Source organism: Lissotriton vulgaris, chromosome 3_1, assembly GCF_964263255.1.
Source record: "Lissotriton vulgaris chromosome 3_1, aLisVul1.2, whole genome shotgun sequence".
NCBI classification, from domain to species: domain Eukaryota; kingdom Metazoa; phylum Chordata; class Amphibia; order Caudata; family Salamandridae; genus Lissotriton; species Lissotriton vulgaris.
In genome coordinates this window covers 55,641,415-55,656,412 of record NC_141689.1, presented here as the reverse complement: position 1 = coordinate 55,656,412, position 14,998 = coordinate 55,641,415, and the positions used below count along the sequence as shown (strand labels likewise).

At 42.0% G+C, this 14,998-nt stretch overlaps 2 protein-coding genes across 2 annotated transcripts in view; both read left to right on the top strand.

Moving 5' to 3' along the window:
- Window positions 1–12,848, top strand: part of LOC147725931 (uncharacterized) — a 119,845-nt gene extending 106,997 nt beyond the window's left edge. Inside the window, exons 2-3 of the mRNA XM_086963395.1 lie at window positions 1,124–2,926; window positions 12,804–12,848. Of these exons, the coding sequence (XP_086819521.1) occupies window positions 1,124–2,926; window positions 12,804–12,848 (1,848 nt within the window). The remainder of the gene's footprint in view (window positions 1–1,123; window positions 2,927–12,803) is intronic.
- A 35-nt stretch (window positions 12,849–12,883) lies between these two features.
- LOC147725930 (vomeronasal type-2 receptor 26-like) lies at window positions 12,884–13,774 on the top strand. The gene has a single exon (XM_086963394.1). It carries the CDS (start codon window positions 12,884–12,886, stop codon window positions 13,772–13,774), a length of 891 nt encoding a protein of 296 aa, XP_086819520.1.
- The last annotated feature ends 1,224 nt before the right edge of the window (window positions 13,775–14,998 follow it).

Below are 14,998 nucleotides of genomic sequence, written 5' to 3'. Positions count from 1 at the left end.
TCACATTACTTAACATAGAGAGTCTGATTAAATCTTATTCTGCATCTATTCTGGAGAGGTTGATGGAAGTAGAATGTAGACTGTGTAAAATTGAGTATGCATTGGGAAGTAAGGACGCTGTACTTAACAATGGTTTAAACAATGCAACTAGTTTATCAACAAATAATGCATTACCAAATAGATTAGCACCGGTCCAACCACCCTTAACTATCCCTATCGCCATTCCTTCCACATCAGCATCTACCTCCAAACCCATGGGGAATACAATCATAGCGTCTGCACAACCTAATCTACCCCCTAAACTGATCCAACAAAAAATCCAAGAACAACAGCCGGTTAATGTTGCAAACAAAACCACTGATAATACCTCTAACAGTCTCCCAGGGAATTCATCAAGGGAGGTGGGGGAAACCAGAAATACTTGGGGAAACCTAGAAAGACACCCTTGCCTGAACTCCCGCCAGAGGCAGTACCCTATGTGGTCGTCTTAACAGGGGTGCCTGTGCTGGGACAAAATAGGAGAGAGGGTTTCGCACAACTAAAGAATAAGATTATGCACTGGCTGAGTTTATATAGGCCAATTGCGAATCATATTAATGGTGAGATTGTCCATGTTCGTCGTCTCCAATGGCTGGGGGGTAGAGCTAAAGATATTAACGGTGATGTGGTGGTCGTGAATTTCAGGGATCCTAATGCTGTCCAATTTATACTAAACTGGCAGCCAGGTAGTTCAAATAACACAATAATCCCTAAACCACTAACATACTTTTACCCTAGGTCAGTGGTGTTCCCATCTCAGCACCATCCATCCCAGCACCAACCATTACAGTATATAACCCAAACTCACCCAATTAATCATCCGATTGTTCAGAAAGCGGGAAACAACCAATATGCCCTGTACCACCCTATATTACAGAACACAAGGAACTTGTACTATGCTCCCTGCCCTGTGACAGCCCCAGACTCCATGGGATGGAAATACGTACCGGCCAAAATATACAACTCCCAGAAAGGAAGGATGGACCACCTAAAACCCTTCACACCTCTAGAAACTTCTAATAGGTTTGATATTTTTAGCGGTCTAGATGATTGCGACTGATGTTTCTTGATTCGGGGGGGTGAGGGGTCAGAAACTAGGAATCTTGGTGATGCAGGTGTTGTCAACATACCTGATGTACAGGTGAATCCTGTGTCTTTTTGGTTTGATAAAACTGTACCCCATGATGTAAACGTACCACATGATGGAAACATTCTAGAAGAACTGGTATTACCCACAACCACTTTGAGCAAAAAGACATTCCTAGAGGTAACACCATTGGTAATACAACCTGTGGTCCCCATTAGCTATGAAGAGACGCCAAGGGCTTTCCCTGAGAGGCCATGTGCTCCTGAGATGCCGGTAAAATTGGCTTGTTGGAATATTGCTGGAATTGCAAAAAACTTGAGGGACCCGGAGTGGGCGAACTATATAGAGTCTTTTGACCTCTGTTTATTACAGGAAACCTGGGCAGTGGAGACTCCCCATAGGGTGGGGTACAAGACCTACGGAATCGGTGTGATCCCCTCTAGAAGCGGAAGGCCGTCAGGGGGACTTTTGATCTGGGTGAAAATAAACTTAAGGGCAAAAATTGAGGAGATAGCTACAAATTCTGTAGATATACTAGCTCTAAAGATCACAGTTTGTAACAAGAAGAACTTATTTCTAGTAAATGTCTACAATAGGCCCTTACCCTCTTCAAAAGAATCACCAACCCTCTCAAAATTAGATTGCTTTCTGAGTGGATTAGACCCCAGGGAGGATTTTGTTATCCTGGCTGGTGATCTAAACTGCAACTTCGAGCCAGTATTGGGTATTAGCGAAATCTTCAATGGGGAAGACCAGGCGAACAAAATCCCCACTCTGGAGAATGTTAAATCGGTTAAATGTTCAACACTGGGTCTCCAGCTGATTAATTTATGCACGGAACACTTTCTTAGGGCTTGTAACGGACGGTTACCATCCGATAGCTCAAAGAAACCAACTTTTACTAGGAATAATTACAAAAATAATCTAGATTTTGTGTTGGCTTCCATATCCCTCTGGCCACATCTTTTGGACCTTGAAGTAATGGAACGGTTCGAAAGCGTTCATTTCCCCTTAAACTTGACTTTAGATGCTTTACTGTTTAACGATATGGTTCAGCCATTTCCACCTGAGGAAAGTGGTGTCGATAATTCTGAGATCCATATTAGTAACAACAGAAGATCTCTTAAATGGCCATTTATATTGGATCACAGTGACATCCTCAGTGAAATATATTCACTTTTTGCTGGGACATTCGGACCTTACTTAGCTGTAATGCCTGAGGATGAAACCAAAATGTCCTTTTTGTCAATACACCAGAAATTTTTTGCTGACCTAAGATTACTAGTCACCAAAATGCCTAAGAAAATCCAGCAAAAGACCCAGAATCTGTCCCATAGTAAGCCATGGTATGATAGATCCTGCAGAGAGTCAAAGAGGGAATTATTAATTGCAATAAAGACCAAGTCTCCAACAGATGTACAAAAAGCAAGGAATAACTACAAGTCTGTCCAAAGGGCCTCAAAGATAGCATGGGAGGAAGAGAAATGGGCTGATTTGTTGCTAGCCGCCAGATCGCGTGATAATGTGGCTTTCTGGAGGCTGGTCGCAAATGGGAACCATGTAGGCAGGGTGGTAAAAGATGTTTTTCTGGATGAGCAAACTTGGGTTACCCATTTTACGAATTTATATAAAAAATATGACGACCCACATATGGACATGAATGTGGCAAGCCACGAACCCCCAGCAGACCACCTGGTCTTTACCTTAGGGGAAACAGAGCTGGCAATAACCCAAATTAAATCTGGGAAAGCCCCAGGTCTGGACAAGATCCCGGGGGACCTATATAAGCATGACCTAAAAGTATGGGCACCATATATTAATTATCTGTGCAACAAACTATCTTGCACTTTAGAATTCCCTGAAAGTTGGAAGGGAGTGGAAATTGTTTTAATTTTTAAAAAAGGAGATAGGATGGACCCCTGTAATTATCGGCCAATAAGTCTAATGGACATCCTACAGAAAATCTACTCACGACATATTTTACTACGTGTGAGCGATTGGCTAGAGGAAAATACAATTTTAACCAAATTCCAAGCCGGATTCAGATCAAAAGTCAGCACAATAGACCAGATCTTTAGATTCTGCTGCCTCTATTGGAAGTACGTAATGATCAAAAGGTGCCACTTATATGTTGCCTTTGTTGATTTAAGGGCAGCATTTGATCTGGTGCCTCGCAATCTCTTATGGAAAACTCTGAGTGCAGCAGGCATGCCAAATAACCTTGTCGTTCAGATTAAAGAGCTACACGAAGGGAATTTTGCGAGAATTAGGTGGGGCCCTAACGGCGAACTAACCCAAAAAATTCCCATCGAACGTGGAGTCCGCCAGGGCTGCGTTCTGGCTCCTACGCTCTTTTCCCTTTTTGTAAACGACATCCCCTCATTTTTAGAGGGTTGTAAAAATGACTCCCCTAAACTGAACGGCGAAAAGGTAACATCCCTATTATTTGCTGACAATACTATTCTGATTTCCCAAACAAAAAATGGTTTACAGACATTATTGGACACCTTCAGCGAATATTGTAGCCAAAAGGGGTTGGAGATCAATGGGAAGAAGACCAAATGTATGGCCCTAAATCCGATTAAACCGGACAAGGGCTGCTTAACACTAAAAGGAGTTAAGTTGGAATCAGTGCCCCATTTCTCATATTTAGGGGTGACACTAGATTCAAACTTTACTTGGAAAGCCCAATTGGATAAAAGTAAACTAATCTTTGCCCAGAATGTTAAACCAATTCTCAGGGAGCAAAGCCTGAGTACCAGTAAAGCGGTGTCCCCAGTGATGGAACTATTTAAATTCAAGGTCCAATCATCAGTCCTCTACGGTGCAGAAATATGGGGCCCTGGGTCCAAGCAGTCTTTCAGTGTCCTAGACAACAACTTTATGCGAAGTTTGGTAAGGGTTCCGAGAGGTACCCCACTAGTACCCTTGGAATTGGACCTAAACTTCAAAAGAACTGACCACCAAGTCCTGATTCGACCTTTAATGCTGTGGGTTAGATTATGGCATGTTCCCGAACTCCAAGATTATAGAGACGGGCTAAAAGAAATCATGGCACTTGACAGCCAGACTGCCATCCCATGGCTGCGGCACGTTAAGGCTTGGTTCAGTAATATAAGATTGAAACACTTCTGGGAGAACCCCGAGCAATTACCCGCCAACCCCAAACTAATTTTAAAAAGGGCCTTTTGGACCTTTATAGTGAATAGGACTGTAACCAACACAACTTGTGGGACCCTAGTCTCAAAGTTCTTAAATTTCAAGGACGAACCTCTTTACGAGATTTTTATGGATGAAATAGAGCCCCCACTTGCCAAAACTTTATTTTTAAAATTCAGATATGGAAACCTTTTAATTAAAACAACTTTGGCTCGTTGGGCTAGGAATCGTGATCCATCATCCTTAGCAATGGACGAAATTTGCCCTATGTGTGAACATAACCAGACTGAAAACGAGCAGCACATTCTCCTTTTCTGCCCTTTTTATGCCCAGGCCAGAAAGAGATGGATTAAACCAATATGCTTACTGCTAGGCCTAAGGTCATGTTCACAGGCTCTGAGAATCCTAACAACAAATACATCGCAACAGATAACATTTAGTGTCAGTAGATTTTTACTTTCTATTTTCTTCCAAAGGAAAAAAATGGGGCATCAATTGTAACTGTACTGATTTGCTTGGAACCGATGTGATGGTCCATCCTATGATTTATGATTGTATTGTTTCCGCTCCAATTATCTTCCAACATGAATTGTATTCTTTTAATTAATGTTTTTAATATGCAGTGAAATGTTTTATCCAATGAAATGTAATGTAATATATGCACTGTTCTTTTATGGCATTTAAGCCGAAATAAAGAATTTGAATTGAATTGACTTAGACCTAGGTTTACAAAATGTGACATTAAATGGTTTGGACAAAGAGGATTGAAGTGTCACCAATTGCTCCCCTTGGGTAAAACCTGTTTGCATCTCAAACACCCTGACCTCATGATTGTGCACTGTGGTGGTAACGAACTAGGCACATTGACTGGGGTAGGTTTGGAAATGCTAATGAAGGACACCTTTAGACAATTGATGTTGCTTTTGCCTCAAAATGTCTTTGTATATTCCAATATATGCCAAAGACAGAAGTGGAATTGGTCAAACTAATTTTGTCCTCAGATTGAAAAATCTAGGAAGAATGTCAACAAAGCTGTCTCTGCATACCTCAGAGCCAATAGAATGGGATCGATCTACAATAACAACATACCTTTTCATATGGATGATATCTAAAGAAGTAATGGAGTACACCTCACTGATCAGGGAAATCAAGTTTTTCTGAATAACCTGAAGCTATGCATCAGCACTTATATGTAGCTCCAACTAATAAACACAAAGGCTCTTTTTAGAGCCACCTTATATTCCCAATATCGGTTCGCAGAGTGACACCTGCAATCTGGCTACCACAGGGAGACCTGTGGGCAGTTGAGCAGCCTTGGAGAGGGACATCTGTGGCCCTTGGGCTCGGCTTGCACACAGAGAGCTCCGGGCCGTCGGTTCCCAAACACAGAGCTGTGAGCCGATATACTGCTAGTGTTTTATGGTTTAGGGTAGTGCAGTGGGGTTCGGGTTGTGTAGGGGGTAGAGCTGGGGGTAGATTTAGGGTTTACAGCAGTGCAGTGGTATTTCTGTACTGTAGGGTATCATGCTGAGGTTACTGTTTTAGGGTTTAGGATGGTGCAGTGATGTTTTGGTAGTGTAGGGGGTCGTGCTGGGGGTAGTGTTTTAGAGTTTACGGCAGTGAAGAGGTGTTTCGGTAGTATAGGAGATCGTGCTGGGAGTAGTTTTTTAGGATAGTGCAGTGGTGTAGGAGGTTGTGCTGAGAGTAGTTTTAGCGTTTGGGTGGTGTAGGGGGTCATGCCGACAGACAGACTCACAGAACTCCGAGCCGACGCACTGGCTCCAAAAGGCATAGCCGTAACTTGGTGATGTGGGGAGAGCCAACGTGAAAGGGATATCTCAATCAGGCACAGATGCCAGTGTTACCTCGCAGAGGTAAAACTAAAGACCTGAGCGCTTCTACCCGGAGAAATGCAAGCTGACGGGTTAAGTCACAAAATGCATGCCAACACTTCCTAGTTTCAACTGTTCACAGCCAATGAGCAGCAAGCTCGTGCTTGTAACCCCTCAAACAATCAATTAGATGTCAGAATTCTTAAAAATCACTAAAACTACTGAACGGATTTACACCATTTCAACATAACCACGCTTTCTGGACCACAAACTTTCTCCCTGACAAATTTTGCGTAACTCAGTTCAGCAGTTTGACCTGTAGCCTTGTCTAAAGTTTCCTATGGAAAATGAATGGAGAAAACACATTTTGTGACTCCACTTTTTTCTCAGCCCCCCCTGACCAAGAACCCCTAAACTTTCAAGATAGCAATTGATCAAAAAAATAGAAACTTTCTGGAAATGTTCGTAAAGAATCGTCAAACGACACAAAATTTATAAGCAGATGAAGGGCTCCACGAGGGGGGCCACGCAACCCCCCTCCCAACATAAGTGAAGCCCTGAGACTGTGGTGAACACAGCGGGCCCCGGCAGTCCCAGCAAGCCCCCACTATTATTTTTTAAGAAATGCCACTGGGACCTAGCCCACCCGGGTTCTCATTAAAATAAAATACGGGAATCCACCACCCCAGAGTGAATTGCGCTTTTTTTTTTGTTAATTTGTTTTGTGGCCCTGGGGGTCCTTCTAGGACCCACTGAGCAGGCCTAGAGGGGCGGGGTATTTCTACCCAGCCCCCTTCTCTGTTTTCCAGCAACTCGCTTCTACCGAGCCATAAGATGTTTGCCAACACTTCCTGGTTTGGAGTGTTGGCAGCCAATCACAGTGAAGCGTGTGCACAGGACTTAGGCTCCGCCCAGATATCCACATTTTTTTTTCTAATATCTCAGCAACTACTGAACGGATTTACACCATTTAAAAAAAAGGTCGCTTTCTGACCCACACACTGCCTTTGTGCCAAATTTGGGGCAATTCTGTTCAGTAGTTTTAGCTGTAGCCTTGCACAAAATTTCCTATGAGAAATTGACTTTTTCACTATTATTTTTTGCTCTACCTTTCTGCCAAATTTTGGGTAATTCCATTCAGCAGTTTGGGCTGTAGCTCGTCGCAAAATCTCCTGGGGAAAAAAACATTGGCAAAATGTGTTTTGGGACCCTCTTTTTTCTCAGCCCCAGCTCCACGAATCTCCCCCAAAATTTCAGGACAGGAGCTGACTTGGATAGACCTTCATTTGGGAGAATTTTGCAAAGATTCATCACACGACACCAAAGTTGTGAGCAAATCAAAAAATGAGTTTCCTATGGAAACTAGGTTGTAACTATAACTACCCACTGGCGAACGCCAGTAGGTAATATATATATATATGTGTGTGTGTGTGCTGTATCTACCTAAAATATTTACCAGCTACTGATCCCAACCACATAACTACTACTATGTTAAGATTGTGAAGTGCTTAAATGCCTTTGATTCACGTTTGCGCTTTATAAAACTCTACAATTAAATACATAAGGGCAGACAATGGTACAGGCATATTCTCAGGGTGCAAGATTTGGAAAAAGTAGAAAAAAAGTCATTAATTGGATTACCCACATTCTTGATGGTAACAGCTGGATCTTCCTGCATTAATGGTGATTTAGTCTTTTGTTTCTTTAGAAACAGCATGTACTTACTTAGAAGCTGGGTTGTACTTGGGGCCTGGGTATTCGTTCCTCCCAGGAGAGTTTTTCACTTCTTCCATAAGTATGTGGATGTATTTAAAAGTGATACTCTCTGCCATACTGTCAGTGGAAGAACATGGAACCGGTTTGTAATTTTTTACCTTTTCACCCTGTAAAGCATCGGTAGCCTCTTATATCCCCTTAGAATTCAAGGGTTAATGGTCGCACAAGGTTTGAGAAGGTTTAATATCTCTCCCAGAGGCTTTGAGAATAGTATGCTTTTTAGAGCATAAAGAGCTGATATCTGTTACACAATGTTTAACTGATATGTTAAAAGGAATGAGTGAATAGTCTGACAACACCTGAACTTGAGGTGTGCCAGAAGACAACTGAGGATTATTGGGGAAAAATCCAATCAAGAGTGTGGCCAGTCGGTGAACCTTCATTAAACATTTAAAAAGAAATCCTTTTCACTTTAACTCCTTCTTGGAAAGTTTTGGGGTGATCCGTCAAGGAGGCCTGAGAAAACAGGGATGTCCTAAAACATGTTTTCAAATTTCATTTTTCCATAGGAACTTTAGACACAGTTACAGTCCAAACTGCTGACCAGATATACATCAAATTTGGCAGAGAGCTAGATTTGAACCAAAATGTTGGCTTTTTGTGATGTGATACTAATCCATTTAGCACTTTTTGAGCAATAAGTTCTCAAAAGATCTGTATATATCACATTGCAGAGAACCCACCGAGCTTACAGATTTCATGCTAAGATCTAATTGGCTGTCACCACATCAACAAGGCTGTTGCTGCAGTCATCTTAGGACGTGAGTCAAAAGAGAAAAACAAATACATAAGGCAACATGGTAGGGATACCTTGACACCCCAGGCCTAGTGATGGTGATTAGCAACTCAAAAGCACATAAAAAAGCATGGCTCCTGCACGTGTAAACTTCCCAGCCCGGGTGTTTTCTATTTATGGGGAGAGGGAACTGGCTCCTCTCCAGAGCCATATAATGGATCTGAGGACCACATGGCCATGGGCCAGCTCAGGTACAGTGACCCAGGGTCCCCAATACCTGAAACACCAACTTTTCACTCTGCAAAAACGTTTCCCTGCCTGTCAGGAGCAAAAGACAAATGCCTGATCCCACTGCACCGATGATGGGTGCAAGCAGGGGAGCCAGTGGTGCTGAAGGAGGCTTGAGCCACCCCCCACGAGGGATGTGTTGTGGGCAGTAGAGGGTTGGCACCGGGGCACCACTATGTACAATGAACAACCCAGCTCCAACAGGGAGTTCAGCAGCCCCCCGAGCAACTTTTGTAAAAAGAAAATTGTGAGTCTCCTAGGTCATTGAAACCATGACCCAGAGGAGAATTTACCACATGTGTTTAAAGTATTTCTCAGTCTGAAGCTTTTGCTCTATAGCTGGGAATGCCCCATCATGCACTGGATGGTTCTATGACTGCACTTTATTGGCCTGAAGATGTGTACAAGGTTGTTTTTATTATTGCATTTTTTTGGGCTGAACAATATTTGAAAGAGGACATGTTTGTTTTATTTTATTTTTCTTGCATAAAAACATGTCTCAGACAATTTATTTTACCATTTTTCACCCACAAATAGTAATAATGAAAACCATGATAAAAGAAAGAGTCACAGCATGAATTTTTGAAAACTGTAGTAAAAATTTTTTAAGTGATCAATATCAGAAAACATTTCTTGTGTACAATATTGAATTATACATTTGATTACATTTATTGATGACTTTTGGAGAAATATATCGCTAATCAACACGACGGGAGTAGCACGGAGGAGCAGGGAGGCCGAATTTCGAATCAAAGATATTATCTTTCCCTATCATGAAAGAAACCAGATGAACGGTCTACATCAATTTGATCATACCCATATCCAACTGATATGAGAGTTGGTCGCTAACAAATATCCTAGAAGCCCCTCCTATCATCATCGGTGGCTCCTCCGTGCACCTAGAAGGCACTTTGTTTTTATCCATAAGATACGGAGTCAAATGTCCTTTTTGTCCTGATGAAGGTGTCAAGATTGAATAGCACCGAAACGCTGCGTCAACTTTTTCACTTTGACTGTATATTATAATTATTGCATCACCATTTTGGGTGATTTTTATTTGTTTTTATTATGTTTTAGATTGTAACCCAGTTGGGAGGATCAAAATAAAATTTTGCCATTTAATTTTACTATTTTTTCGTACCTGCCAGTCACTTGCACTTTAGTTGCCTGCTCTTATCCAGTCAGAAATTGTTTTTTATAACATTCCGCACTGCCCCACACACAAACCCCCCCCCCGCCCCCCCGTCCAAGTTTCCCAGCGATCCGAGTCTGCTACATCCTTTACAGGGATCTTAAATCTTTTGGAGAAATGTGATACATCTACTTCATATATTGGAGGATGGGTAACCAAGAGGTGGGGAAGAGAAGAGGAAAGGGAGGGGACAAGTAAGAGGGGCTAAAAACCCCACATTTTTCATTGCTTGTGACATCTTATATGATATCAGTCAGTCATATAGCTTTATTCGGTTTAAGAGAACCTACAAAGTAGACAAGATAAACATCACAATCACAATAAAATATAAGTCACAGTGCAAAAGCATTGAATAAATTAAAAACGTTTAAGAGCATATCATTAAAAAACGCCATATAATTAAGAAAACATCTGAGTAAACTAAAACCTCTAAATAGTCTATGAGAAGACACATAAAGGGTGAGCCAAGTTCCTCAGGATGTCAGTCCGGCTAACTGTCAGACAAATTATTAGTCAGGTTTATTTAAAGCTACATAAAACCGTAATGATGATAAACATTCCACATGAGAAAAATGTTTTAAAATGCTACACACATAAAATCTTTAAAAAAGGAGATTCATTATAAAAAATACATGATAAGGTTAAAAAAAGCTCAGTAATTAAAGTGCAATACAATGTTCATAGTGTTAAAAATGCTGCAGTTCTCTCTGATGCAGTGGCATTCTCGCCTGTGGAAGGCCCTCACAATAGAGCGAAAGGCAGATATTGTCTCGGACTCCTTAAAAAACTTTGAGTGTATATGGGGACAACTGGTGGAGTATCTCTTGAGGGGTCTCCCCGTGCACCTGTCCCACCATGGAGCACACCATCTCTTCGAATTCTAGGAATGCCTCTGGTGGCTGCAATGGGTGTGGGAGCTTGTGTGTGGCCCTCCTTCCCACCCCCGGTATACCTATGTTCCTTGGTGATCGGTCTCCTGCTTAACCCTTTCCATGCTCATGACGAATCCCAGCCGTCATGCACTACGGTGCTCGTGTGCTGATGACCGCTGGAGTTCGTCACGGCCCGCCCCTGTTCGTGCTGTTTACAGCACACCAGGGGAATCGCGGCCGCATCGAAGGGGTTACAAAGGATTAATAAATGCTTCTCTGTGTACCTTTTTTATGGGGTGAAGGTGGGGTGAAGGTGTAGGGGTCGAGGGAGCGGATTATATATTCATAATGGAGCTCATCAGCGGTCCTGCTGTTTATTTGTGCCTATTGTAAGGACCCACTTCCAGATGAGAAGAAACTGATCTGTTCCATAGAAAGTATTTTATGCAATATAGGAATTGTGATGTGCTGTAGTGTACTGCTGGATGTGCTGGAAACTTCAATAAAGAAACATTTGACAAAAAAGAAATACTGAAGTTATGTTAAGCCATTCTATTTCTGAAAATGTCTGATTTTCAAAGCACCACAAATAAAACTAGTGATAGCAAAACTACAATATTTTGATTCTAATCGTAAAAGAGGGGGTTGACCAGCGTTATGACTTCTGGCCCCAGTAAAAAAGCAGAATGGGTTGTAAAAAAGGCATTCTTGGTTGGGTATAAACCCTGCAAAAACACAAAGTGGGCAAGAGTTTGTTTTGCGATGCCATTACAACCCCCAAGGGGAAGGGAGGAAGAAGGGGAGGGGAAAGGGAAGAAGGGCTATTTACCCCGAATATTACATCAATCATGACTCATACTATGATATTATTAATGATACACTGCAACATTTGCAATTAAATTATTGATGAGAATACTGTGCATGGGAGGGCGTGAGTTATAGTTATTTGAGATAACTATAACGCGTGAATTTCAGTGGTTTTGTACGTTTAAAACAGTGGGGCATATTATCAAGACAGGCAATAAAACTATCGCCGCTCTAGCTGCAGAAATCTGCCGCTAAAACGGCGATAATGAGCTTGATAATATGTTCTATGGAATCCCAATCGAAGCTGATGTTAGATGTCTTCACATCTGACATGGGCTTCGATTGGAATTACATTAAGCATATTAACAAGCCCATTATCGCCGCTTTAGCGGCAGTTTTCTGCCCTATCTATAAAGTCACTTTAACCTTCGTTTTTTTCAGTCAATATATAGAAATTAGGGTTTTAGGGGGTTGTAAGGTTACAGGGCGGTTTATATATGGTGGTAAGGGTATGTTTAGGGTTTAGGGGTGGGTAGCGGTATAGGGTCGTAAGGGTATATTTAGATTTTAGGGGTGGGTAAGTGTATAGGGTGGTAATATGTTCTGAGATTTAGAGGTGGATAAGGTTAGAGATTGGAAACATTTTAGGGTTTAGAGATGGGTAAGGGAATAGCTTGGAAAGAGTATTTTTAGGGGTTAAGGGTGGGTAGGGATTTAGGATTGTATTTTTAGTGATTAGGGGTGGGCAGAAGTATGGGGTGGTAGGGTATTTTTAGGGTTTAGGAGTGGGTGGGAGTATATGGTGGCAAGGGTAGTTTTAAGGATTTAAAGGTGGTAAGGGTATATGGTGGTAAGGTGGTAAGGTTGAGGGTATTACCCCAATATAGAAAACATTTCATTGATAATATTTTTGGATATGAAATGAGGGCACTGTAGTAACCAGAATTGAAATAAATACTCCAGCAAAAGGTCTAAATTGTGCAGCAGAATTTAGTCTATTTCTTCTTATTAATAGCTTCTCACCATTATATGCCTCTACATCAACAATTTAAGTAAGTGAAGTATTAAAAAGTGTTTCATTATTTTATTGTAGACATGGAAAACTGCCTGAAATGCCCTGAGGACCAGTGGTCAAATGGTAGGAAGGACGGCTGCATCCCCAAGGTCATAGTCTACCTTTCGTACAGTGATAACCTTGGTATAAGTCTGGCAGCTATCTCCATTATTTTCTCTGTGGCCACCCTTGGAGTACTGGCATTCATTGTGAACCACCGCAACACAGTAATCGTGAGGGCCAATAACCGGGATCTCAGCTACGCACTCCTCGTCTTCCTAATGCTGGCCTTTCTCTGTTCCCTCCTATTCATTGGACAGCCACATATGGTCACCTGTCTGATCCAGCAGGCATCATTTGGAATCATCTTTACTGTTGCTGTGTCCTGCCTTTTAGCAAAAACCATCACTGTTGTCATTGCCTTCAATGCAACCAGACCTGGAAGCAGGTTAAGCAGATGGCTGGGACGTCGGGTGTCTGGTGCTTTTGTAATTGTGTGTACACTGGGACAAGTAATGATCTGTCTCTCTTGGTCACTCACCTCTCCACCACACCCTGACACTGACATGCAGTCTGAAATTGGGAATATGATCCTGCAGTGTTCCCCAGGGTCTACTGTCGCCTTCTGCACCGTGATTGCTTACGTGGGCATGTTGGCATTTGCCAGCTTCACTGTGGCTTTCCTAGCCAGGAAAGTACCTGATAGATTCAATGAAGCCAGGCTCATCACATTCAGCATGATGGTGTTCTGCAGCATCTGGGTCTCCTTCATCCCAGCCTACCTCAGCACCAAGGGCAGGTACATGGTGGCCGTGGAGATCTTCGCCATGCTGGCTTCTAGCTCTGGGCTTCTGGGCTGTATATTTATCCCGAAGTGTTATATTATTCTGCGTGGACAAGAGATCGACAAGAAAACACATTTCACCTTATAGATTCACTTGTAGGTACACATCAGACATTGTAAACTGAGACACCATTTCATATTGCAGCATGTCAGTGGAATGTAAAAGAGCATTTCAGTTTAAACTCAACAAGATTTTATTCAGAGCATACAAGATTAAAACAGCACCTATCTCTTGCCCAACTTGTTCTATGCTTTCATTAAAGTTTTATAAATGTAAATTAATATTCTTTTATGGGGTCAGCGAAAACAATGTGAGGCTTTTCAGCAGTGGCCCATTTGTAGATGCAGTTGTTTATGAACTCTTAATTGCTTTAACAAACACCACAGGGGTACATATGTAGATGGTAAATATGCATAAGGAACCTGGTAGAAGCAGTCTACCCTGCTGTGCAATGTAGAGAATAGGAATTCATATTCATTATGTAATCATATTGCACCTTTGAGGTGCTTGTTGCCCTAATAAATCAATTTACCTTGCATTAATGAAGCTTGGAATTTCTAAGATAGACTAAATTCAAGCAAAGGAAATCTAATCACACCAACTTACTACATGGACATAGAATTGTGGTGCTTTCATATTCTGAGGTTCAGCGTTTGGTGAATCTGTGGGGGGGGAGAGGGGGAGCAATTCATCTTAGGTAGTACTGGTAAGGTAGAACTAAGCAATTTGAGTCTGAGTTGGTTGCTGAGTGACGGAGAGGAAGGTAGTGGAGGGCAGAGAGTTTTGGAGTCAAGCCCACTGGGATTCTCACCTCAGTGCATCATGGCTTCCAACTCTTCGAATGGGGCTGTATCTGCCGTTAGTGGCCATTGGAGCTCATTAGTACTTGGGGGCTATTAATAGTTGGGCCACTGATGGATGTGACGCCAGGGGTCATGTATACTCTTACCTGTTTGGGGCCAGGCTCAGAAACGACAAAGAAATCATAATAAATATTGTAGATAAAAGAGGTGATTAAGGAGCAGAAAACTGAAGACAGTCTCAGTGCCCAGGATACATAGATATAGTTGCAAAGTGACCCCATCTGAGAGGTGTGAATGGTCAAAGAGGAGTTGTTAAAGGAAGCAACACAAAGAGGATACATAACACACTGAAGAAAGCCACACCTCTTACTAGAATATATGAGTATGCCAATCATGTACACAGTGCCCAAAACACACAAATCAGGGACAGATACACCACTTTACAGTCTAATATCAGGCAACACCTGACTGTTGCATCTCAGTATATGCGTAGACAGGTTCCTACCAT